Consider the following 25,992-nt stretch of genomic DNA (forward strand, 5'->3'; position numbering starts at 1 on the left):
CTCCTCTTCCAACCCAGCTCTCTGCTGTGGCCTGGGAAAGCAGTAGAAGATGGCCCAAGTCCTTAGACCCCTGCACCTGTGTTGGAGACCCGGAAGAAGCTCCTGGCTCCTGGCTTTGGATCAGCACAGCTCTGGTTGTTGCAGCCATCTGGGTAGTGAACCAGCAGAAGGAAGACCTCTCTCCCTGTCTCTACCTCTCTCTGTAACTCTGTCTTTCAAATAAATAAAATAATCTTAAAAAAAAAAAAAGCTAGCCCAATTGACACATATAATTTACAGCCCAAAAATGAGAAAGAAGATATATGGACTCCCTCAACTGAGGCATAATTAAGATACACAATGGCAAACCCAAAATACAGCCAAATCTTCAATTATATTTTGGATCTACTTTTTATTCATACCCAAATAACCTTTTCTTAATGACCCTGGAATACAAATATTTATACTTTTATCATATATATACACACACACATATTATGTTATATATAAAAATCACTTTTACCTTTGTTTTAATCAAACAAGTTTAATAAAAAGTGTAAAAGTGTGGGTCAGGAGTTTAGGAAGGCCTCAGCTGGGCAGTTTCCCCTTGGGGTGTCTTCTGTGGTTCTAGCTATTTGTCAGCAGGGGTTCCAGTCATCTGGAGTACATGACCTATGTCCAGGAGGGCTCACTCACGTGGCTGGCCGCTGATGGTGGTGAACGGCTGGAAACTTAGCTGGAGGTGTTGATCAGGGCGGCTACACAAATACTCTCTAGCATTATAGTGTGTATATGGTTGGACTTCTTTCACAGAGGCTAGTTTTCTACAGTTAGAAGTCCCAAGCCTCATTTGTTTTCTTCATAAGCTTCCTTTCTTAGGGGTTCTTTCTGATGTTCCATAAGGAGGGAGATATAGTTAAAGTCATTCTTACCATCATTTCATTGGAAACATTTCCATCCAAAGTGACTTCCCTGTTGTGTAAGATTTGATGATGGCTATAAGATTTTTAAAAATTTTATTTTAAAATGTATTTATTTATTTGAGAGAAGAGTTACAGACAGGGAGAGACAGAGAGAGAGAGAGAGAGAGAGGTCTTACATCCGCTGATTCACTCCCCAAATGGCCTCAATGGCTAGAGCTGAGCTGATCCAAAGCCAAGAGCCAGGAGCTTCTTCTGGGTCTCCCACGAGGGTGCAAGGGCCCAAGCGGCTTCTCTCCTAGGCCATTAGCAGGAAGCTGGACTGGAAGTAGAGCAGCCCGGACTCGAACTGGCACCCATATGGGATTCCAGCACTGCAAGCAGAGGCTTAACCTACTACGCCACAGTGCCGGCTCTGGCTACAAGCTTTCAGCATTTCTGTATGACCACTGAGGTACAGGTCATGGGTAAAAGCTGCTGCCTTCCACCCAGCTCCACCTTCAATATTCTCATGGGATTTTTCTGCAGTTGGAATTCTCTGATGTTGAGAAAGGGAATGCTGGATTCTTCTCTTTCTCTGGTATGAATTTTAATTTACTGTTTGTTTCTGTTATACAGGTCTTTAAAAAAAGTTTCATTAAGTTACTTAAGAGGGGGAGAGAAGAGAGAAATCTAGTGGTCTATTCCTCAAATGCCTGCAATGGCTGTGACTGGCTCAGACTAAAGAGATGGGAACTCCACCCAGGATTCCCAGGAGTGGCAGGAGCCCAGCTACTTGAGCCATCATTCTGCCTCCCAGAGTCTCATTAGCAGGAATTTGGGAGTCAGGTGCTGAGCTGGGTATTGAATCCAAAGACACCAATATGGGACATGGGTTTCTTAACCACTAGGCCAAATGTCTGTCTCTTTGTACAACTTTCTGATTTCAAGTAAGGCATTAACTGTGGCAAAAGACAACCTGATATTTATTATATTTGTGTGATTATATACTAAGATTTGGGCTGTAGCTAGAAGCCCTTTCTATATGCATTATCTCCATAACTCCAGTTTTCACAATAACATTGACAGAGCTTCCATACAGCATTAATTCTCTGGTTTGAACCACCACAATATTGATAATATTCATAGTTGTTCCCCTTCAAAGTAAATTATCTCATGCTGGTGAAAGCTCTGAGTTGTTTGCCAGCATAAACCAAAGCTGATGAACATAATCTGCCTTCAGACCCAGCAATCCCACTCCTTAACTATAAACACGAGAGAAGAACACACATGCACACCAAAAGACAAATATGTTCTCGGAAGCAGTATTTATCATGACCCTCAACTGTAAACAATGTAAAAGTTCATCACAAGTAGAATGTATAAATTGTGACACACTCATATAATTCTATACAGAATAAAAATAAAATGAACCTTTACCACACACACTTATTATTACACATAATGATAAATGAAATAAGTCATATGTGAATACATGATATATAATCAATTCATATAAAGTTTTATCATATACAAAAGCTAATTTTAATGTTAGAACTGTGGTTAACTTTGAGGAGGTAACAACTAAGTTTTTTCCATATTTGCAATAAGAAATACACTTCACATATCCTTTTAAAGCACTTCTATTCACAGTGTAGTCCACGGACAACTGCCAGTTGGCCAACTGTTTATTACAGGTTCACAGAAAGTGTGTATTAAAATGGGAAATAAGCAACTTTAAAGGTTTATAGCAATTTGACCCTGGAGAGTTTAGTTTGCTGAATCTAATAAAAGTTGTTGGCTTTTATTTTTCAATGTGCTTTGTCCTTTTATTTATCTAGTAACATCATGTGTGTGTGTGTTTATTGGGTAGCAAACAGTAGGTGAGTTCTGCAGTATTTAGTACCTTAAACTGTTGAATATTATTACACTTGCAAGCAACATGTGTTAGCTATGACTTAAAACGTTTTTATAAAAAAAAGTCACATCACTTACTGAATTCCCAAGGTGTCTACTTTGTGTGTTTTCTGATGGACAATGAGGTTTGACTTACAGCTGAAGAACTTCCCACATTCTTTACATTCATATGGTTTCTCTCCTGTGTGAGTTTTCTGATGGCGAATGAGGTTTGATTTCCTACTAAAGGCTTTCCCACACTGTGGACATCCATTGGATTTCTCTCCTGTATGGATTCTGTGATGAACAGTGAGAATTGCCTTCTGGCGGAAGGACTTCCCACATTCATTACAAATATAAGGTTTTTCCCCTGTGTGAATTCTCTGATGGAGAGTGAGTGTTGTCTTTTGGCAGAAGGATTTCCCACATACATTACAAATATAGGGCTTCTCTCCTGTGTGAGTTCTTTGATGGACAGTGAGAGTTGTCTTCTGGATAAATGCCTTCCCACACTCATTGCACTGGTATGGTTTCTCCCCTGTGTGAGTTCTCTGATGATCAATGAGGTATGACTTCTTTCTAAAGGCACTTCCACACTGAGTACATTCATAGGCTTTCTCCCCTGTGTGTGTTTTGTGATGTCTAGTGAGGGTTGCCTTCTGTCGGAAGGACTTCCCACAATCGATACAAATGTAGGGTTTCCCCTCTATGTGTGTTTTTTCATGAAGAGTGAGGGCTGTCTTCTGACGGAAGGCCTTTCCGCACTGATTGCAAACATAAGGTTTCTCCCCTGTGTGAATTCGCTGGTGTTCAATGAGGTACGACTTCCTTCTAAAGCTATTCCCACAGTAAGGACACTGAAAGGGTTTCTCTTCCGTCTGAGATCTCTGATGCATAATAAAAACGGATTTTCTGCAGAGGAGTTTCCCGTATTTGTTGTATGCGGAGGGCTTCTTTTCCGTAAGAGGATGTGGATGGATGCCAAGATTTGGCTTTTCTAGGAAGGCCATGCCATCTTTATTGCATTCAAAGGGTCTTTCTCCTTTGTGAACTCTAGGATGTGTAAATAACACTTCTTTCATAAGGAAGGATTTTTCACATTCATTATGTTTGAGCTGTGGCTCTGAGGTTTGAACCTTCTGTTGAGTAAGCGCTTGTTTACCCCTGAGATCCCTTTCTGTCTGTCTGTGGAGATTCACCGCAGGAGCAGGATTAATTTTCTCGTGTTTAGTATTGAGGAGTGATTTCTCCCATCCATTACTCTCACCAACTTTATCTCTTATGGGGTTTATATTTCTAATGACTAATTCTGAAGTATTTTTAAAAACCTTTCTATCAGGTTTATATTCACAAAGTGTTTTTGAAATAATATGGTTCTTGCCTACAGTAAGTGTTTTCCCACAAATATTACTTTTCTCCTTAACTAGTTTTTTGTGGTTGATGAATATCACCGATCTAGAAAGTCTGTCTTGGTATTCTTTGAATTTCACTAAAGCATCTTCAGCTTTCCCATCTTCACCTAGAAAAAATAAAATTAACAACACTGTAAGTCTTCACATAAAGGCTATAAATCTGATGTATACACAGACAACCCACGGTGGAACAACCTATCTTGCTTTCTTTCTACAGAAAGTCCAGAATAAATTACCTCATGATAGACATATAAAACATAAATACTGCTACAATGTACATTGTTAAAATGAAGAAAAATACGCATAAGCAAATTTTTGTATGTGTAGCATCTAATCTGTCATATAATGAAAGGTCCAGTGGAGAGGAATAAAACCTATATGGAATATATATATGAATATATATATAAATAGCTGGGGCTCAAACCCAGGCACTCAGATTTGGGATGTGAGCATCCCATGCATGCAGTGCCTTAACTGCTATGTCCAATGCCTACCCTTTTAAAAACGGTTTTATTTATTGACTGTTATTCCTGATTCAACAGGATAAGATGACTGATAGTCACATTTTTTTTAGGCACATTAAAGTGAAATCCAAACAAATCCATCCCATATTGAATCCTGGCTGCTCTGCTTCCAATTCAGTTCCCTGCTAATGCACCTGGGAAAGCAGCAGATGATGGCCCTCATGCTTGGACCCCAGACTCATGGGGGAGACCCAGATGGAGTTCTGGGCTCCTGGCTTCAGCCTGACCTAGTCCCAGCAGTTGCAGCCATTTGGAGAGTAAACCAGTGGATGGAAGATACTCTCTCTCTCTTTCTACCCACCCCCCTTCTGCTCTTTCAAATAAGTTGTTTTTTAAAAGGAGGGGCTTAAATTTCATATAATATGTGGTACCATTTTAGCATATTGAGAGTATAAACTGAAAGAACTGAAGATAATCTTGGCAAATTCGAGCAGTAATTATACCAGTCCACATCTGAAATAACATGGCTCTCATTTTGAAAGATGTCAGTGGCAAATGAAAACATGAGGGGTGTTTCAGAATTAGATTACATGTAACACAAACTGTGACAAGATCATTAAGAAAGTACAGGAGAGATCATGGAATCAATTTCATACAACCAGGACTGATTAGGGGGAAAAATAATATGTAAACAAATGAGGATAAATAAATAAGATTATGGGGAAAAAAGAATAAAGAAACAACTAACAGTAAAGAAAATGACTATTTAAAAAAATTTTTTTTAATTTATTTGAAAGGGTAGGGTAGAGGAAGAGACAGAGAAAATGACTATCTATTGGCTTACTTCACTAATGCCTGGAACAGCCAGGGTTAGCTAAGCCAATTAGGAGCTGGGACCTCAATCTGGGTCTCTCAGGTGGGTGGTAGAGTGACTGATCTACTTCTAGATCAATCACCTGCTGCCTCCGAGAACGCACATTTGCAGGAAGCTGGCATTGGGAATAAATGGTTGGGGCTCAAACCCAGGCACTCAGATCTGGGATGTGAGCATCCCATGCATGCAGCGCCTTAACTGCTATGTCCAATGCCTACCCTTTTAACAATGGTTTTATTGGCCGGCGCCGCGGCTCACTAGGCTAATCCTCCGCCTTGCGGTCCTGGTCAGGGCGCCGGATTTGTCCCGGTTGCCCCTCTTCCAGGCCAGCTCTCTGCTGTGGCCAGGGAGTGCAGTGGAGGATGGCCCAAGTGCTTGGGCCCTGCACCCCATGGGAGACCAGGAGAAGCACCTGGCTCCTGCCATCGGATCAGCGTGGTGCACCAGCAGCGGTGGCCACTGGAGGGTGAACCAACAGCAAAAGGAAGCCTTTTCTCTCTGTCTCTCTCTCACTGTCCACTCTGCCCGTCAAAAAAAATTTTTTTTAAATTAAAAAAAGGTTTTATTTATTGACTGTTATTCCTGATTCAACAGAATAAGATGACTGATAGTCACTTTTTTTTTTAGGCACACTGAAGTGAAATAAATGGGTTGAAGTGTTTATTCAAAAGCCATTCACATAAAACAGGGACACTGCACCTTGAGAATGGATCAGATTTTTACAGCTTGTAGGACTTTTATACATAAGAGCTGAGAATGAAAAAGGATCCTTTAAAGACTCATCAGAAAGGCATCAATGAGAGTCCAGTGAAATAAGATTCATTTATTCAACAAATACATTAGCAGGAAACGCAGATAAAAGGAAGAAAAGCAACCAAGATGTGAAAAGGCACTGAGGGACCCAGGAGGCGAATCGAGGTGGGGGGATGTCAGGGGTGATGCGAAGCACTATGGCATGCAGCACAGAGCTTCCCGGAAAGACAGCGATTCTGAAATATCACTTTGTCCCAAGGCAACGGGACTGGGAAATCGGACTGTTGGCCTCATGGTGAGAATGAAAGGTGAAACTGGGTACAGGAAACAGGTAGAAGGTGTATCACCATAAACAAAGAAAAGAAAAGAAAAACTAAGATAAAAAAAATTAGACCATGATTTCCTTTTGATTTGGGGATAAATTCAGGAATGCTTAGGAGTGCGCTTCTAAAAGCTTGTGGAAAAATAGAATTAAAATATAAATTCATGTGCTCACTTCAGCAGCACATACACTAAAATATAAATTCATTTTGGCATAAAAATTTTGAAATCCACATAGTTTTTTCATAATACACATTTTACATGAACTTTTTTGAAGATTGTTTAAATAGAATATAATAATAGAAGGAAGATAAAGGACTGAAATTCTAAAGAAAGTGAAGAAAAACAAGAAAGATTTAAATCATCAGTTCCAAAGGTGTTAGTTATAAATACTCAAGGCCCTTATATTGGACAAGGTAGGGGGTATGTGCAAGGTCAAAACTATTTTTATTAATAACAACACTTCATGTCATTTTTGTATGGTTTATATTTGTGCCAGTGGGGCAAAACCAATGGTGGGTGTCTCAGTTGTAGCCATGGGGCTTTAATTTACGGAGATGATTGGGTGACAACACAAAGCAGCCAGTGCTGTTACAAGAATTTTTGTTGGGAGACCAGGAGGAAGCACCCGGCTCCTGGCTTTGGATCAGTGTAACGCGCCGGCCGTAGCGGCCATTAGGGGAGTGAACCAACGGAAGGAAGACCTCTCTCTGTTTCTCTCTCACTGTCTATAACTCTACCTGTCAAATAAAAATTTTTTTAAAAAAGGAATTTTTATTATTTACCTTTCTCAGGAAGAGGGTGCGTGCCATGCTATACAAGGCCACTTAAGGAAGCACGGATTTTAGTCAGGAAAAAGGGGAAAGCCTAAAGAACCTTTGTTGGAGTTTTTAGGGGAAAGGCAAGGCAGGGCAGAGCTTGGGACTGGCCAGTCTGAAGAGTGGCAGCATGCTACAGGCACAGGAGTGCTCTCTAGTGGTCTGGTATCTCGTTCCAGGTGGTTTAGGGCAGAGAAGACATTGGTTTGGTGTGTGAGAGCTGGGGAAAGAAGGGGGTATGAACTTGGGATTGGTTGGTTTGTATAATAAAGGTGGGCTCATTGATACATTGTTCACTGTTAACAAATTGCCAGCTCTGAGGTACCTCTTCTCAGGCAGCAAGACCTTCTCCCTACCCCCACCCCCGCCAAGAAAAAGATGTCAAAACATCATAATATATAGGAAATTTACAATAGGAATAGGATTAGTGTACTAGGTAAAATCCTGGCATATTACCATAAATCAAAGATCTGGCACCAATCTATCAGTGCATTTCTAACTGCCACATAATCAGAAAAACAAGTTTCATCTAAGGATGCTCTTAATAGCAGAAAAACACTGAGTATTATTCATACATAGTATCTGGTGGCCATTTGCTTGAAAATGAACAAAGTGAGACTGTCACTTCAAAGAATGTGCCATTGACTTGTGAAGGAACAGACTGATCATTAGACTCTGAGAGCCCTCACTGAGAACCCCCAGTGTATACCTTTGAAGCCTCTGTCTTCATTCCTGACTGATCAGGGATCCATTGGTGAGTCAGAGTTCTGGCCTATTTCTCTGGACAAACACACTGAAGCTGGTAAGGGAAGAGTTTGATACGAACAGCCTGAGTATACTCTACAGATTGGCTTAGAGGGCCAAACAAAGAAAAGCTAGGCCGGCGCCGCGGCTCACTAGGCTAATCCTCCGCCTTGCGGCGCCGGCACACCGGGTTCTAGTCCCGGTTGGGGCGCCGGATTCTGTCCCGGTTGCCCCTCTTCCAGGCCAGCTCTCTGCTGTGGCCAGGGAGTGCAGTGGAGGATGGCCCAGGTGCTTGGGCGCTGCACCCCATGGGAGACCAGGAAAAGCACCTGGCTCCTGGCTCCTGCCATCGGATCAGCGCGGTGCGCCGGCCGCAGCGCGCCAGCCGCGGTGGCCATTGGAGGGTAAAACAACGGCAAGGGAAGACCTTTCTCTCTGTCTCTCTCTCTCACTGTCCACTCTGCCTGTCAAAAAAAAAAAAAAAAAAAAAAAAAAAAAAAAAAAAAAGCTAGACTAGAGCCCTAGATGTCTCTGTAAGAGGTTGGGTTAGAGTCCCAGGCAAACAGCATCTGGATTAGAGATCCAGGCTTCTCTGAAAGGTATCTGCTTTGAAGTCTGTCTTCCTGTCTCTTTCATTTGAGCAAATTTGACTTCCTGACACCCTGGGCTAGGAAATTCTTGACTCTGTGAGGCCTCTGCTCTGTTTGATCTTGTTTCTCCCATGGGAACTTGCAGTTGATGATATATGCTCCCAGCAGATACAGGCTCTACCATTCTGTCACCTTTCTTTTTTGTGGGCTTGCCTTTATTAAGCATACTGTGGGATTTCAGTGCCCTTATTTGGGGAACTTATGATTTCACCAACTTGCTCCTCTAAGGCCTCTCCCTTGCCGTTGTTCCTGCCCCTCCCTCCTCGTCTCACCACCCTCCATGTTCCCTGGAATCCTTCGAAACATCCTGTGTCCAACTCCTCCTTCCTCCATTCCCCCCATCGACCTCACCCTACCAGACCCTCCTCTTCCTACTCCAGCCCCTCCAGTCACTTGGAATTTATGTCCAAAGAACTCAAGGGATCCCAAAACTAACTGGCTGAGAAGGAAAAAAGGGCTACCAGGAAAGGGAATATTTCACCCACAGATGGGTTCTGGAGACATCTAGACAGCTACCAGATATCTCCTCAATCACCTAAAATTTAATTCAGATTCCATAAGACCATATAATAAGGCAAATGAAAATCTTAAAAACCTCCTTCACAGCAATAAAAAGCATTGGCTTTCATATCAAACAGGTAACCTTCACTTGTTCCACCCATCAGAAATACAATTCAGATAAAAAATTCTATTATAAAGTGAAGCAAAGATGATAGTATATTATTAAGTTTTACTGATTCTTGGCTAAAATTTTAGAGTAAAAGTCATATGGGGGCTAGTGTTTGGCACAGCAGGTTAAGCTATGGCTTGTGACACTGGCATTCCATATTGCAGTGCCAGTTTCAGTCCTGATTGCTCTGCTTCCAACCCAGTTTCCTACTTATGCGCCTGAGAAGGCAGCAGATGATGGCCTGAGTACTCGGGCCCCCATCACCCACATGGAAGACCCAGATGGAGTTCCTAGCTCCTGGCTTTGGCCTGGCCTAACCATAACTGTTGCAGCCATCTGGAATGTGAACCAGCACATGGATTTCTGTTGCTCTGCCTTTCAAATAAATAAACATAGTTTTTTAGAAGGTATAAGACCTTGTTTCTGTCTATGTATGTATTTTATGTATATATGTTATTTTCTTACTTATACATATTACCAGATTTATAAAATAATTCTATAATTATATTCAAATGATATTAGAAATAAATGAGTGTTTATATAAATATTCCTAAAATCCCAATACAGTAATTAACCCAAATGTCTTGGCTTTCCTAATCAAATAGTCTAACATTATATTTATTGGTTGTTTAAGATTATAAAAATTGGGGCCAATGTTATGGCATAGAGGGTTAAACAGCCACAGATTAAGCCACCACTGTGATGCCAACATCCCATATCAGAGGGCAGATTTGAGTCCTAGCGGCTCTGTTTTCAGTCCAAGTCTGCGCTAATGTGCCTGGGAAAGCAGCAGAAGATGGCCCAAATATGTGGGCCCCGGCACCCAAGTGGGAGACCTCGATGGAGTTCCAGGCTCCTGGCTTCGGCCTGGCCCAGTCCCTACCATGTGGGGAGTGAGCCAGCAGAATAAGCTCTCTCCTTCTCTCTTTCTCTGCCTTTCAAATAAATAAATCTTTTTTAAAAAAAGATTATAAAAATTATAAACTCAACCTAAGGACAAATGTACAAGTAAACATGTAGTAAAAATGAATTGAGCCATTATTTCATATATGTCAAGAATAGCAGTACAACTAAACTGATCTTCTGTTAAAAAAAAAAAAAAAAAAGAAACTATCAATTCCCAACTTGACTCTCACTGGGATTAAACATGACAATAGGTCTGATCTGATTTCATCATCATTTAAAAAAAAAAATCATCTATTATTTTTCACTTTATGTTTCTGTGTGGGAACAAACTGTTGAAATCCTTACTTAAGGTATACTAAGCTGATCTTCTGTATACTAAGATAATCGAAAATGAATCTTGATGTGAATGGAAGGGGAGAGGGAGTGGGAAAGGGGAGGGTGGTGGGTGGGAGGGACGGTATGGGGGGGAAAGCCATTGTAACCCATGAGACGTACTTTGGAAATTTATATTCATTAAATAAAAGATAAAAAAAAAAAAAAAAAAAAAAAAAAAAAAAAAGAATAGCAGTACAACAAAAAGCTCCATATATTCATTTTGTTATCTTTTACTTGCCTAACACACATCTGTTATAAAATCAGTTAATAACTTGAGATGATGACTAGATTTATGTAATATCATATGAAATTTTCATGAGTAATCCAAGCACAATTAAGACTACATGTGTTAAGTTGATATAAGTGGAGAAAAAGTTTTATGAATGAACTTTTCAACAATAATTATTTCATAATTATCTGCCTAAAAAATAGTTTCCAGGGAGGCTGGCGCTGTGGCGAAGTGGGTCAAGCTTCTGCTTGCAGTACTGGCATCCCATATGAGCGCCAGTTCTCGTCCCGGCTGTTCCACTTCCGATCCAGCTCTCTGCTATGGCCTAGGAAAGCAGTAGAAGACAGTCCACGTCCTCGGGTCCCTGCAGCCAAATGGGAGACCCGGAGGAAGCTCCTGGCTCCTAGTTCTGGATCTTCTCAGCTCTGGCCGTTGCAGCCATTTGGGGAGTGAACCAGTGGATGGAAGACCTCTCTCTCTGTCTCTCCCCCTCTCTCTCTGTAATTCCACCTCTCAAATAAATTAGTTTCCAAATCTTCTTGGTAACCTGAAACCTTAGAGTCATGCTAAGTTAGGCAATATTCATCTATAATTTCTCCATAAGAGAAACTATTGAAACCTTAACCGTTGAACACAAGTCTAAGTTTATATACTTTTGGCTTCTTATAAAAATAAAAAAGGCTAAACATATAACTTTGGTTCTGCTAAATATAGAAAATGTGTACTATGAGGAAACATTAAAGGTATGAGATGATACATTCATGACATGTGCTGGTCTACAGAATGCTGCTATGTTACAGGTTATTCACAACGACCCACTTCTCGAGCCTCCCCTGTTAAAGGCGACTAATGGTCAAAAATTAGAATCATTATATTAATTAAAACTATTAGAAATAAGGGTGAAAAGGAAAATAATCCCTGTAAAGTATGCAAGGAAAATGGTATGTGTTTTTGTTATGGAAAAATACACAAAGTATAAAGGATGAATTTTTGCTAAGTAAACAGAGAGTGATTTTATTTTACAGTAGTGCCTGGATGGAAACAAAACACCATAAACGTTCTGCAGGGGAAGAGAGAAAGTGAAGGAGAGACAGAGAGAGAGAAGAAAATAGCTTAGCTTAGGGGCCAGTGCTGTGGTGCATTGGGTTAAAGCCCCAGCCTGTGGAGCCAGCATCCCATATGGGCGCCGGTTCTCGTCCCAGCTGCTCCTCTTCTGATCCAGCTCTCTGCTGTGGCCTGAGAAAGCAGTGGAGATGGCCCAAGTCCTTGGGTCCCTGCACCCATGTGGGAGACCTGGAAGAGGCTTCTGGCTCCTGGCTTCAGATCAGCTCAGTTCTGGCTGTTTCGGTCATTTGGGGAGTGAACCAGTGGAATGGAAGACCTCTCTCTCTCTGGCTCTACCTCTCTCTGTATCTCTATCTTTCAAATAAAATAAAATAATTCTTTAAAAAAAAAAAAAGAAAATAGCTTAGCTTATTATCCTATGTGGCCTAGCTGACTAATACTTAATGGATTTATTATGAGGTTTGAAAATGAGGTTGAATATCAGTAAGTACCATTGTAAAACTATAATTTGGTCAAAATGGCCATTTCTTGGATTATTAAAAATATTAAAAATATTTTTCAAGTAATCTGCCTAAGAAATAATGACTATGTGTTAGAATATTTCCTATGCTTTATGTTAACTATTATCATGTCTGTGGTCATTTAAGAAGACACACATACACACACACACACATACAGATTTCTCATCCGCTGGTTCATTCCCTAGATGCCTACAACAGTGAGGGCCAGGTGAGGCCAGTCAGGACAGAGGAATTCAATCCAGGTCTCCTATGTGGTGGCAGTGACCCAACTACTTGAACCATCACTTCTGCCTCTCGGGATGCACAGTAGTAGGAAGCTGGAATTGGAAGCAGAGTTGGGGTTCAAACCTAGGCATTCTGAAATGGGATGTGAGCACCCCAAGTGACATCTTTTTTTTTAAAATATTTATTTATTTGAAAGGCAGAGTTACAGAGAGAGGGAGAGACATAGAACTTCTGTCTGCTGAATTACTCCCCAAATGGCCACAATTACTCCCCAAATGGCCACAATGGTAGAGGCCAAAGTCAGGAACCTGAAACTATCTGGGACCCAGGAGTCCAGTACTTGGCCATCTTCTGCTGCTTTCTTGGGCATATTAGCAGTAAGCTGGATCAGAAATGGAGCAGCTGGAACACAAACTGACACTCATATAAGATGCTGGTGTCACAGGTAGCAGGTGGCAGTTTAACCCAATGAGTAATGCCAGCCCATAAGCAGGGAATTTAAAATAAATGACAAAGTTCTTTTTAGATGTTTCTCTCTGCATTATCACCTGGAAGTTGGCTTCAGATAAAATCTTGGAATAATGTAGGGCTCATCTCATCTGTTTCTCTTCTGTCAGGAATCCAGGCCTGTGATTCCTGTTGTTGAATATGTAAAAATAATTTTGCTCAGTCTTCTAATTGTTTCTCATGGAGGTATAATTCCAGAGTTCATTACTTCCCACTGGAAGCAGACATCCTGATTTATTAATAAAGTGCAGGCCCAGATGGCTTAAGGATGATTTTTATCAAATATTTAAGGAAGCAATAATAATAATCTTATATAACTATTATAAGAAAATAGATGAAGAGGAAGCATCCCCTCCCCAGTTTGTTTGACATGGCTAACATAACTCTAACACAGAAACTTTTAAAGGACATTAACAGAAACTACAGATCAATACCCCTTGTAAAATCATGCATAAAAGCTTACTAGAAAACCTACTTCAACAATCATTAAGAAAGACAATGTGTTTTGTCCAAGTGAGGTTCATTCTAGGAGTTTAGGGATTTAAAATTCAAATATTCAATGTAATATAAGCATAATTACAGATTGAAAAAGAGGACTAACAGGATAACCTCAATAAATGCAGAAAAAAGTATTTGTTAAAATCAATATCCACTCACAATTAAAACTGTCAGAAAATTATGTAAAGAAGAGAATATCCAGAATCTGAAAAAAAGCATGGATGAAAAATCTACAGTTAGTATTAGACTTAAGGACAAAATTTAAATTTTTTTTCTTCCAAATTTAGAGAACAACTAAGAACGTTCACTCTCACCACTTCTATTCAACAATATTACAGTAGGCCCTACCTAGAATACCAGGCTAAGAAAAAAGAAAAGTACTAAAGTTTTGAAATTTAAAAGTGAAATTTTTCCCCCAAAGGACATGTTTTATATGTAGAAAATCTAAAGGAATATACCTAAAGAACAATAAAACCTAGTTAATCAGAAGTATGATTATCAAAGTTAGTATATACAAACAAACTGGAAAAAAATTCTAAAAATACCAGTATGTATCATAGCATCAAAAATATTAAAAGCTTAGAGGTAAACTTAGTGAACAATGTATAAAACCTCTATAATAATAATAAGAAAACACTGCTCACAAGAATAAGAGAAGTGGATTGAAATGAAAAGCTATAGCATGGTCATGGACCAAACGACTCAAAGTTGCTAAGACTGTTTTTTTGCCAATAAATATCCCAGAACATTCATTCAAAAAATTCAAGAAATTGCTTCTAAAATGTGGTTGAAAATAAAACAACCTAGAATAGCCAAATCAATTTTTAAAAAGAATAAGTTCAGAAGACTTACTTTGATTTCTGAACTTATTACCAGATTACAAAATTCAGAGACCAGATGGTATTGGCAGTATGACTTAAAATGCATGAAAGGAAAGAACAGAGATCCAAAAATAGATTAACACAAATATGAACAATTTTTTATATGATCATCAAAGCAATTCAATTTGGGCTGGCACCCTGGCTCACTTGGTTAATCCTCTGCCTGAGGCACTGGCATCCCACATGGGTGCTGGGTTCTAGTCCCGGTTGCTCCTCTTCCAGTCCAGCTCTCTGCTGTAGCCCGGGAGGGCAGTGGAGGATGGCCCAAGTGCTTGGGCCCTGCACCCGCATGGGAGACCAGGAGGAAGCACCTGGCTCCTGGCTTTGGATCGGCGCAGTCACGGCCGTAGCGGCCATTTGGGGAATAAACCAACAGAAGGAAGACCTTTCTCTCTGTTTCTCTCTCACTGTCTAACTCTACCTGTCAAATTAAAAAAAAAAAAAAGGCAATTCAACAAACTTTGATGAAACAAATTGATATCCATGTGGAAGAAAATAAGCCCTCAAACGCTTCCTCACGTCATAAACAAAACTTAACATGAGATAAACCACAGAACTAATAATGACAGCAAAATATATATAACACTGTTAAGAAGAAAATACAGGGATCTATCATCACAACCTAGAACAGACAGATTTGTTTGAGAAGTCAAAAACTAATTATAAAAGACAAAAATTATAAAAAATGTACTTCATCAAAGTTAAAAACTTCTGCCTCATTAAAAGACAACATTAAAATGAATAGATAAGTCACAGGCTAGGGGAAATATTTGAAATATATATTTATACAGAACAAAATATTTCTATTCAGAATATATTAATTTCCTACTACTGCAAGAAAAATATATAATACCCAGTAAAAGATAGACAAAATAGTTGAATAGACAACTTTGAGATAAAAAACATTAACATCATTAACTTTAAGAGAAATCTACATAAAATTGTAAAGATATACTACCAGAATAGCCAAAATGAAAATATTAGTAACGTTAAATGGAAAAGAGAATGTGGGGCAATCAAAATTCTTATATACTGCTAGTGAAAACCTAAAATGGTAAAATAACTTTTAAAAACTGGCAATTTTTTTTTTGACAGGCAGAATGGACAGTGAGAGAGAGAGACAGAGAGAAAGGTCTTCCTTTGCGTTGGTTCACCATCCAATGGCCGCTGCGGCCGGCGCACCACGCTGATCCGATGGCAGGAGCCAAGTACTTCTCCTGGTCTCCCATGGGGTGCAGGGCCCAAGGACTTGGGCCATCCTCCACTGCACTCCCTGGCCACAGCAGAGAGCTGGCCTGGAAGAGGGGCAACCGGGACAGAATCTGGCGCCCCGACTGGGACTAGAACCCGGTGTGCTGGCGCCGCAAGGTGGAGGATTAGCCTAGTGAGCCGTGGCGCCAGCCAAAAACTGGCAATTTCTAAACAAGTTAAATGTATACCGGCCTTATGAGTCAGCAATATCACTGCCAGGTGTTTATGGAGGAGAAAGAAATATATTATGTCCCCAAGACGATTTTTATGAGTTTTTACAGTACTTTATTCATAACAGCCCCAAACTAGAAACATCTCAAATGTCTATCAGCAGGAGAGGCAAAAAGAAATGGTGAATTCATGCAACTGAATACCATTCCACAATTCAAATAACTACTTATGGATGCAAGTACAGGTATAAATCAGACAGTAAGCACAGTGAAAGAAAGCAGACACGAAGAAGGTCTAGAAAAGAATAAATTAATTTATGCTGGTAAAAATCAAAAATGATTATCATAGTGGGAGAGACCGACTTGGAGGAGGTATAACGGAACTTAATGGGTTAGTGGAAGCACACGTGGTATGTAGGATACATGCGTTTATACTTCTGTTCCACTCTTAAGAACTCTTACACTTAAGATCTCTGTAGGTGATATGTACAAAATGTGCAATGGATTCTTGGCAAGGTAATACCAGCTGACATCTTTGTAAGCACAAGGCAGATACAGGCAAGGTTTACATGGGAAATGATATGCAAAGCTCCAATTTAGATGTCACAGGTATGAAAGACAACCAATTAGAGGTATAGATCTCAGGACTTGAACAATATATCCCCAATAGGATGGCTACTAATTAATCAACTATAGAAGATAACAAGTATTGGTGAAAATGTGCAGAAATTAGAATCCTTGAGCACTATCAGGGGAAAATGGTACAGCTGCTATGAAAAACACTATGGTGAGTCCTCAAAAATGAAGCATATAGTTACCATATGCTCCAGCAGTTCTGCTTCTGGGCGTGTATCCAAAAGAACTGAAAGCAGGAGCTCAAACTGATATTGTACATTCATGCTCATAGCAGCATTATTCATAGTAACCCAAAGATGGGAGCAACCCAAGTCCATCAATGGATGAACAGATAAGCAAAGCATAACATATATATATATGAAATAATATGATACTTTTATGTATATAAATACATACATACCAATGGGTTGTGGTTGTAAATTAGCCTTAAAAAGGAAGGAAATTCTGATACATGTTTCAACATAGATGAACCTTGAGTACATTATGTTAAGTGAAATAAAACAGTCCCCAAAAGGACAAATATATATAATTCAACTTACAGGAATATTTATTGATAGTAGTCAAAATCACAGAGGCAGAAAGTAGAATGATGACTGCCAGGGACTCAGGTGTGTGGGTAATGGGAAGTTACTGTTCAACGGGTACAAAGTTTCAGTTTTGCAAATGAAAAGTTCCAGAGATGGACGATGGTGATGGTGGTTGCGGAACAACAGTGTGAACTGTTTAATGACACTGAACTATATTTTTAAAAATGTTTAAGATGGTAAATTTTGTATTATGTATATTTTACAACAATTTTTAAAAATTGATCCCTAAAAACATTCAAAAAAGTAAATTACCTGAGATTTAAGATTCACTGGACTTTTATCTGTACAGACTCACCTAGGTGGCTCTGGCTTGGAAAAATTTTCTCTGTCCACAGCTCTTCTTGTCCCAACTTGCTGATCATATAGGGCTCGGTCATGTAAAACCCTGATAACAAAAATTACACTTGGTCTGTGCTGTTTGAGCTTCAAAACTATTGAAATAAAGAAACACATTGCTTAGGCCAGCATTGGGGTGTAACAAGTTAAGCCACTGCCTGTGACGCCTACATTCCATATTGGGCACAGTTCAAGTCCTGGCTGCTCCATTTTCCATCCATCTCCCTGCTAATACTCCTGGGAAAGCAGCAGAAGATGGCCCAAGTGCTTGGGCCCCTGCTACCCATGTGGGAAACCCAGAAGAAGCTCCTGGCTTTGGCCTGGGCCAACTCTGGCCGTTGTGGCCATTTGAGGATTGACCCAGCAGATGGAAGATCTCTGTCTTGCTCTCTGTCTCTCATTCTCTTTGTAACTCTGCCTTTAAAATAAATAAAGCTTTTTAAAAAAGAAAAAGAAACACATTGCTTTAAGGTAGCAGATGAGGCAAACATTAACACCTTATCAAAGTTAACACCTTGCACTAGGCAAGTGAAAATATAATCACATTTTCTGCTAACAAAAAGGAATTCATCAACTCTAAATCCCTGAAGTTCAAAGTTCTATGTACTTCAGGAACCCTTGAAAGGAGAGGCATGCCACAGAAAGATTCAAGGAGTATTTCTTACCCACAGAGATGAAATGACAATAATTTTCCAACATCACATCCCTGTAGAGGGCCTTCTGAGTAGGGTCCAGTTGTTGCCACTCCTCCTGGGTGAAGTCCACAGTCACATCCTTGAATGATACCGATCCCTGTAAGGGCATACTCTAGTTCATCCTAAAGTGATCGGAAATGGGTGAGAACTAGATAATGGACACCTAGTTCTGACAATATTCAGTAGTCAGATTGGTTTTCTTAGTTTGTGTTTTGTAGAAAATTCTGAAAATACATTCATCAGTATTTACTTATTATCTCATATTGAAAATATATATGAAGATCACACTATTTGTCTTGAATGTGACTGGTTGCCTGGTAGACCAAAGTTAATTAAACCCTGCTTATGAGCAGTCACAGGCTAAGAGAGAGGCATACATGTAAATACATGCACTGAATATATAGAGTATTGCAGAAATGTGTAAATGAGAAGCATCACAAAGCAAAGACAAATTTTATTTTGTACTCTGAGGCTTCATTGAGGACATAAAAGTTTTGTACTCACAATTAATTTGTTTTGTAGGAATACAGGGCATCAGCTTTTAAAAATTCATGGGGAGAAAAAAACCAGTTAGTATATCAAGAAATAGCAAAAGGTACAGTATGTTAGGAAATAGTCTTTGGGCTCTAAGAAGGAAAAGTAAAGAGTGTGCATACCATGGAATAATACTGGATTTTTTTTCCCCTACAGAATAGTGGTCTTAAAATATACTAAGCACATTCTCAATGCATTTTTATTTATTTATAAGTCATCAATAAGCATTCATGGAAATCCACAGTGAAGTATTTCTTGCTTTTGAATATAAACTGTTATTACTTTCTTTTCTTCCAATGCACTGTCTTATACATTCTACTGTGTTACCTGCCCTACTTTGGGTCTGCTGCTTTAAGGAGCAGAAAGAACACGAAAAAATGTTAAGTCAACACACATGTGATAAAATTTGTACTTTAGATGCAGCACTCTTGAAAACTGGGGAAAGCTTAAGGTTTGTTCCATGGGAAAGACAACTATGTAACCACTGCTGGAGGTGCCTCCTAGATTAAGGTGGTATTAGTGGACTAACAAGACAACTAATTTCTATTTGATGGAATGCAACAGAATTGGGCATATACTGGTTGTAGAGTGGGAAAAGAGGCATGGCTCTCGGGAGTTACTATTTTCTAAAATTTTTATTTATTTGAGAGGTGCAGAGAGAGGGCTGGATAGAGCTCCCATCTGTTGGTTCACTTTCTAAATGCCTGCAACAGCAGGATTTGGGCCAGAGAACTCAAACCAGATCTCCCACATGGGTGGTTGTATACCAATATTGCACTGCACTCTAGCCATCACCTGCTGCCTCCCAGGGTCTGCATTACCAAGCAACTAGCAGCAGGAGTGGAGCTGGGACTCAAATTCATATGCTCCAATATGACACATGAGCATCTTAACTGTTAGGCCAAATAGCTACCCTGGCCCTTGGGTTACTTACATAGGCAAGTGCGCGGGTGCTGGAACACAAAATGGAAATGGGAAACAGAAGAAAAGAATAGGTTGGACCAAAGTTGGTAGTGAGGTAAACCCTGGAAATGGGGTTTAATATGAGGTGTCTATAGGACACACAGACAGAGATAGTTATCAGAGGTTTAATATATGCTTCTGACACTCTGGACAGAAGTCTAGAATGGAGAGAAATATCTCAGAGTCACTAGAATCAGATAAATGTAGCCTTCAGAGCAAACATGACTGTGCATGGAGAAGAGGATCCTATAAGATACTGAATTAGCATTCAGAAAAAAACAATAGTTTTAAGAAAGATATGAAAACAGGATAAAGTACCACCTTTGATACAAGCTAGAATATTTCAAGATTGGTATAGCCTGCACTTGGATATAAAATATTAAAAGAAACTAAAAAGAACAAATCTATAATAGTATTAGAATACTGGAAAAGTCTTTACTGGCAAGCTGTGATTTATAGGAATTGCTAGTAGGCATGGATAAAATAGGAAAATTAGAAGAGAAACACAAAATCTCAGTTTTCTGTTACAGGTTTACAATCAAACCTTTATCTTGAAAATCTCACAAAACAGGACATCTTCCCACAAACAAATATGATCTATTAATTCTACCTCCTGTTGTATTGTTATAAAATAGAGGTTAGTGGAGATAATCAGGATATTTCCATGACTGCTCTTTGACTAGTCAGATTGAATCCCAAATGTGTGCCTAAGCAAGGTAGATTCATTCAAACATCATATTCCCATTTAAATCAAGATGTCACAGTTTTGTTCCAGGAGCAATTTTATGGGAAGACTGAGAAAGAGGATGAACGACACACTCCGTCTATATGTAAATACTGGCTACGACTAGAAGGTACACTTCAGAAAGGCTTAAGTTTATCTGACTGGAATGGAGAAATTGGGAACAGGGCTGGGAATAGAGTGAGGCACCGAGGGTACAAAATTTAGGAAGGCATAGCCCTAAGAATACTCATCAAATATTGTGCCCCACACCATTTGCTCATCTAACCCTGCTCTGGGCCCTCACTGGAGATCAGTTTCATGGTAGCAAATCCCACCGTGGAGGAAACTTAAGGCCAGGAAAGCAAATGCTCATCTACCTGAAAGAAAGGACAAAAAGAGAGGAAACACCATCTCACCTGAGACATGGCTTTGAGACTGGTAAGAGAAGGCTCTTCTCTTCAGAGATCTTCTTGAGCAGGAAGGGTCCTAAAAAGGCAAAGGAGGAGAAATGTAGGAAGCTATGTGACACCATACTTGACCGAGACCCCCCAGAATAACTCTGTCTAATCTTCCTTAATGTTCCCTGTTTCAGCACTTGCCCACTCTGCATACCTTTTAATGGGAAAATGGACAAACCTGCTCCCTCCCCAACACCAGGAACAACATCTCTTGGTGAAGTTGAATGGATTCTGGGGAACCTGCTGTGGTCTGGAGAGAGGGAACATTGTGTTTTCTCCTCTGCGGTTCTACCTTCCATCTCCCACAGAGCACAGATTTATTCTATATTTCCAAATTGTTGTCTGTGGACCTTCTGACAGTTTACACTGTCACGTGAAGGCTTTCCCATGCCCTAATGAATACAACTGACAACTTTTTAATCTTTGTCTATTAGGTCTCTATTGTAGTCTTAATATACACATTTCTTATTTTGAGTAAGAACAAACTTCTAATAACTGTAGAGATGTTTCCTGTTTCTTTTCAATAAGAGCATCTCCTTACAGCAGGTCTGTTTTTCTCATGGGTCTTATTTCCTAATTACTTGACATTATCTTTTGTTTGTAAACTTAGGAAATTAATTGTTTATCTATTTTAAGTTGCAAATAATTTAAATCTCATATGATTATGAAAGTATTTTAGCCTTGTGAAGATTTTCTTTGTATGTTTATCAATAACACATACTGTATAATCTACATTTCCTCATTTGACAGGAAATGCCATCTTTATCATATATTACATATCCTTATATACTTGAGGATATTTGGACTTCCTATTTTTGTACTTTGTATCTTTATTCACCTGTCATGCTAATTAAGAAGCAGGGTTACTAAAATTAAATATTATTTATTATTATAAACATACTAATGGTTTATTTAAAAGATTAAGTATTGAACAATAGTTTTCAGTAATACATGTATGGAAATAGAAAAGAAAACTGATTGGGTATTCTTTACAGTCTGTAGGATTCCAAGCAGAGAGGATATTTTGCTAAATGTAGAGTTAAGTATTGACTGCTTCAGTGAGTATTTTAGTTAGCAAAAGAACTATTTAAAACCAAAATGAGATTGGCCTTATGATTAAAAGTGTACCAAATACTTATTATTATTTTAGCATGCTTGAAGAAGCTACTCACTTTGCCATTGATTTTATCCGGAAGCAGGGAATCTCACCCATGGGAAAGTTAGGGGTAACAGGAGTTAGGGGTAAGAACTGTTTTTTCCTGCATGCTTCCCATGGAACCCTAGTCATTTCAACATACTGGTTTTAGTTAACAAGGTGTTTCCAGGTAGCCAATCTTACCACCTGGAAATTACGAAAAATCTTGGCTTTTCCTTTCCAATATTTACAGCTCTATTTTACTTGCAAAACTGCTAGTTAATTACAGTTTTGGAGGCAGGTTTAAAGACTACTATTCAAAAGATCAAATCTTATATAACCAACTAGACGTGGTCATACATAGTTCCTAAATCATTCAAACATTTACATTATCATGGTGACAAAACCATCAGGAAGAACGGAGGTTGCAATCATATGCATGTGAATATTAAATCACACATTCTTTAGCAAACCACCAACCCATAGAGTCACATATCATTCACTACGTTAGCACATTGCACAATCCCAGGCAAAGTCACATCACATTCACAAATCACTTCCAACTTACAATTTCCCAAGCAGTCTCCAGTACGGCTCACACCTAATCTAAAAATAGACAAACGCAGAAGAACCCTCACGCAGGAACGCGACTCAAAACACAATCGGCTGCAACAGCCAGAGGCACGCACCCCAAACGCAGCAGGTTAGGCACAGGGGACACACACCCTGCAGCGCCCGCGACCCCGCTCCCCGCGACGGCGCTTCCTCGGGGTCAAAACTGGCAAAAGGCCCCTTCGCCGAGCTCGCTGCAGGTCACCCTCGCGGTCATCCTCACGGTCACGCCCACGGACCACGCCCGAGGCCCTGCGCGTACTGCTCGGTGAGCGGCTGCACGCGCGGTCCCGGTTCCCTCCACAGAACCACCAGGCCCGCCTCAGTCTCGGGATTTCTTCTCCGGCCTTCCCATCCGGTTCCGCTAACTTAATCCGCTCTCCCCGGTCGGGGCTACCCAGTTCCTTCTCGGCCTCCTCAGAGACCCTAAAACCCACCAGGTTCACCCCCGGCCGGGATTAGTCGTCTGCGCCTGCGCACTAGCGAGTGGGCCTGCGTTCCCAAGAGTCTCCGGGGCGGCCGGTGAGGAGCGGCGCGGTCCTCGGTCGCCTCTTCCCTGCGCTGTATCAACGTCGGCGCTGGTCTGGCTTGGATTTCGTTTCTCTCAGGCAGCTGCCGGCTGAGGAACTTCAAACTCTGGGTCATTTCCCGCTGGCTTTGCGATCCTCGTTTTCGGTGTTGCGCTGAGACGACCTGGGTCCGGGTGCAAGCAGCGGCTCCCGGCCGGTGGCCCCGAATTCCTGGGCCGTGGATGGGGCATGGGGAGGCCGGAGCTCCTGGCCTGGGAGCCACCTACTGAGGAAGGTGACTGTGGTTGTGGTCGGGCGTGCGATGTGACTGTGGCTGTGGGGGCGCCGGTGACGGGGAGCCCTGGCTGGTTCTAACGGCTCCTGGGGACGGCGGGGGCGGGGCCGCTTTTAGGACCGCGGTGAGCGGTGACCAGGAGATGTGCTGTGATGAGTGACAGCGCTGTCCTGAGCGGCTGGAGGGTGATCAGAAATGGCCTAGTGTGGTTGGTTGGTGTTTTTTAACCCAGTTTTCTTCTTTTTTTTTCTTTTTTCTTTTTTTTAATGCAGTTTGGTTTCTGTAGTTCTGTCCCGAGGGGCATGTGGACAGGATTCCCCGTGTGGCTCCATCTGGGACTGTGGAAGAATCTGAGGCCTCCTGTCCTGAAGCCTGGCCTCTTGTTGCATTCAGCGGTACCTGCTGTATCTATGGCCCAGGCGTTAATGCCTCATACATAGTCTACCCCAGGCCAGCATTGTCATGTGCCATGGTTGCTTGGAACTGGTTGCACTGGGATTTCTTTTAATGCCTCTTTTAACCTTCTAGCCACACTGCACGGAAGGCAGTCAAATGGCTGTCCAAGGGCAAGTTGGGTGTTTGAGACCTAGAATTCAGTATCCAACTGAAAAAGCGCAGCCTTGTGTTTGATATGAAGATTTTTGACCTGAAATTGTTGCTAATCAGGGTCCTGGGAAGAAGGTTGTTGTGGCCTCAAAATTCCTGCACCAAAAGACCCCTCTTAAGAACTCTGTGGGGGCAGATTCACAGCATTTTCATAGCTCTCTCTACAGGAAACTGTGGACTGAAATCCAATTCCTGTCCCAGGCATAAGTGACTCTCACTTTTTCTTTATGATAACAGGAAGAGTCAGTATTCCGTTTTTTTTTTTTTTTTTCATACTTCCATCTGGGTGTATTTGATGTGGGCGATGGGGGCTTGCTGGGTTCTTACTCAGCTGCCTGGCTTCTAGGAAGGGCCTGGTAGCGATTCCCTTTTCTTTCCCCGTTTTGTCGTGTTCTAAGAGAAGGGCCCTGAGATGAGGAAGCATTGCAGTTGCACATCTTAAATCCAAGCTACAGGTCACTTTGAGTGTTCTGTTTCAGGCAGTGCATTTTTGTTTTTCAGGATGTAGAATAACTTCATCTGAAATGCCTTGCCAAATTTGTCTTACCCATTTACCAGGTCTCTAGCCTGCTCTTGTACCATGAGGGCAGAGCACCTTCTCTCCTGGCACCTCATCAAATGCCTTTCTTGGAATTAATTTTCATATAACCACTTGGCCATTTTTCAGTTCCCCTGGGCTCATTTGTGCAACAAAAAAAAAGTAGGCTGCTTTTACTTTTTACAGCGTGACTTGTTAAGGAAGAGACATGCTTATATAGAATTATACATTAAATAATTTACATCTTCAGAGGTAGTAGTGGAACAACAGCAAGGTAGGAGATGGTTTGACTTGTTTTAGCAAATAAGTAACTTTCTTTTTTGGAGGCCTTTAGGAATAAGGAAGGATATTATTGGGAGTAGTATAGACCGAACTGTCAAGAAGGGCAAGAGTTCCCCCCCACCCCCCGCAAAGGAATCCATTAGGAGATGTATGTGATGCCAGCCAGTTCTTGTGTGAGGTTTAGCAGCACCATTTTTCTTTTCAAATCACGTGATTGTGTGGACAGTGTGAGATAGTACATATAGTACAATAGTTGCTGGGCTAGGCCTGGGGTCAGCAAACAATGGCTTTGCAGACGGAATCCACTTTGTAGTGTATTCTTGTGTAGCCTGTGAAAACTGCTTTTGACATTTTCTTTCTTTCTTTCTTTCTTTCTTTTTTTTCTTTCTTTTTTTTTTTTTTTTTTTTTTTTTTTGGACAGGCAAAGTGGACAGTGAGAGAGAGAGACAGAGAGAAAGGTCTTCCTTTGCCGTTGGTTCACCCCCCAATGGCCGCTGCGGCCGGTGCACTGCGCTGATCCGAAAGCAGGAGCCGGGTGCTTCTCCTGGTCTCCCATGGGGTGCAGGGCCCAAGGACTTGGGCCATCCTCCACTGCACTCCTGGGCCACAGCAAAGAGCTGGACTGGAAGAGGAGCGACCGGGACAGAATCCGGCGCCCCGACCGGGACTAGAACCCCGGGGTGCCGGCGCCGCAGGCAGAGGATTAGCCTAGTGAGCCGCGGCGCTGGCCAACATTTTCAATAGTTGACAACAAATTCAATGGAAAAATATTTCATTATGTAAAATTCGAATTTCAGTTTCATAGTTTTGAATTTCTCAATAAGAAATTGGAGAAATTTATCTTATTATATAAACTCTTATATAATATCTTTGATTTTGCTTTTTGCTCCATTTCACCTAGGATTTTGGTATCTGATCCTTTATTTTCTTGGTCTTCTGTCTAAATATATGAATGTATTTTTTTCCAAAGATTT

General features: G+C 40.8%; 1 protein-coding gene across 15 annotated transcripts; it reads right to left on the reverse strand.

The window, feature by feature from the left end:
• Positions 1 to 2,187: 2,187 nt before the first annotated feature.
• On the reverse strand, positions 2,188 to 25,109 carry ZNF382 (zinc finger protein 382). 15 transcript variants are annotated; one of them, XM_070062337.1, is made up of 6 exons: positions 22,902 to 25,109; positions 21,000 to 21,069; positions 18,867 to 18,900; positions 18,333 to 18,459; positions 17,627 to 17,716; positions 2,188 to 4,293 (listed from the first exon to the last, which is right to left on the reverse strand). In XM_070062337.1, the coding sequence occupies exons 4-6, from the start codon at positions 18,364 to 18,366 to the stop codon at positions 2,870 to 2,872; spliced, it is 1,548 nt and encodes a 515-aa protein (XP_069918438.1). In that variant the 5' UTR covers positions 18,367 to 18,459; positions 18,867 to 18,900; positions 21,000 to 21,069; positions 22,902 to 25,109; the 3' UTR covers positions 2,188 to 2,869. The 15 variants fall into 15 exon arrangements, with proteins under 15 accessions (XP_069918438.1, XP_069918430.1, XP_069918436.1 ...); XM_070062329.1 differs by having other exon boundaries at positions 18,333 to 18,484; XM_070062335.1 differs by having other exon boundaries at positions 22,866 to 25,109.
• Positions 25,110 to 25,992: the final 883 nt, after the last annotated feature.

Source organism: Oryctolagus cuniculus, chromosome 18 (genome assembly GCF_964237555.1).
Source record: "Oryctolagus cuniculus chromosome 18, mOryCun1.1, whole genome shotgun sequence".
Lineage (NCBI taxonomy): Eukaryota > Metazoa > Chordata > Mammalia > Lagomorpha > Leporidae > Oryctolagus > Oryctolagus cuniculus.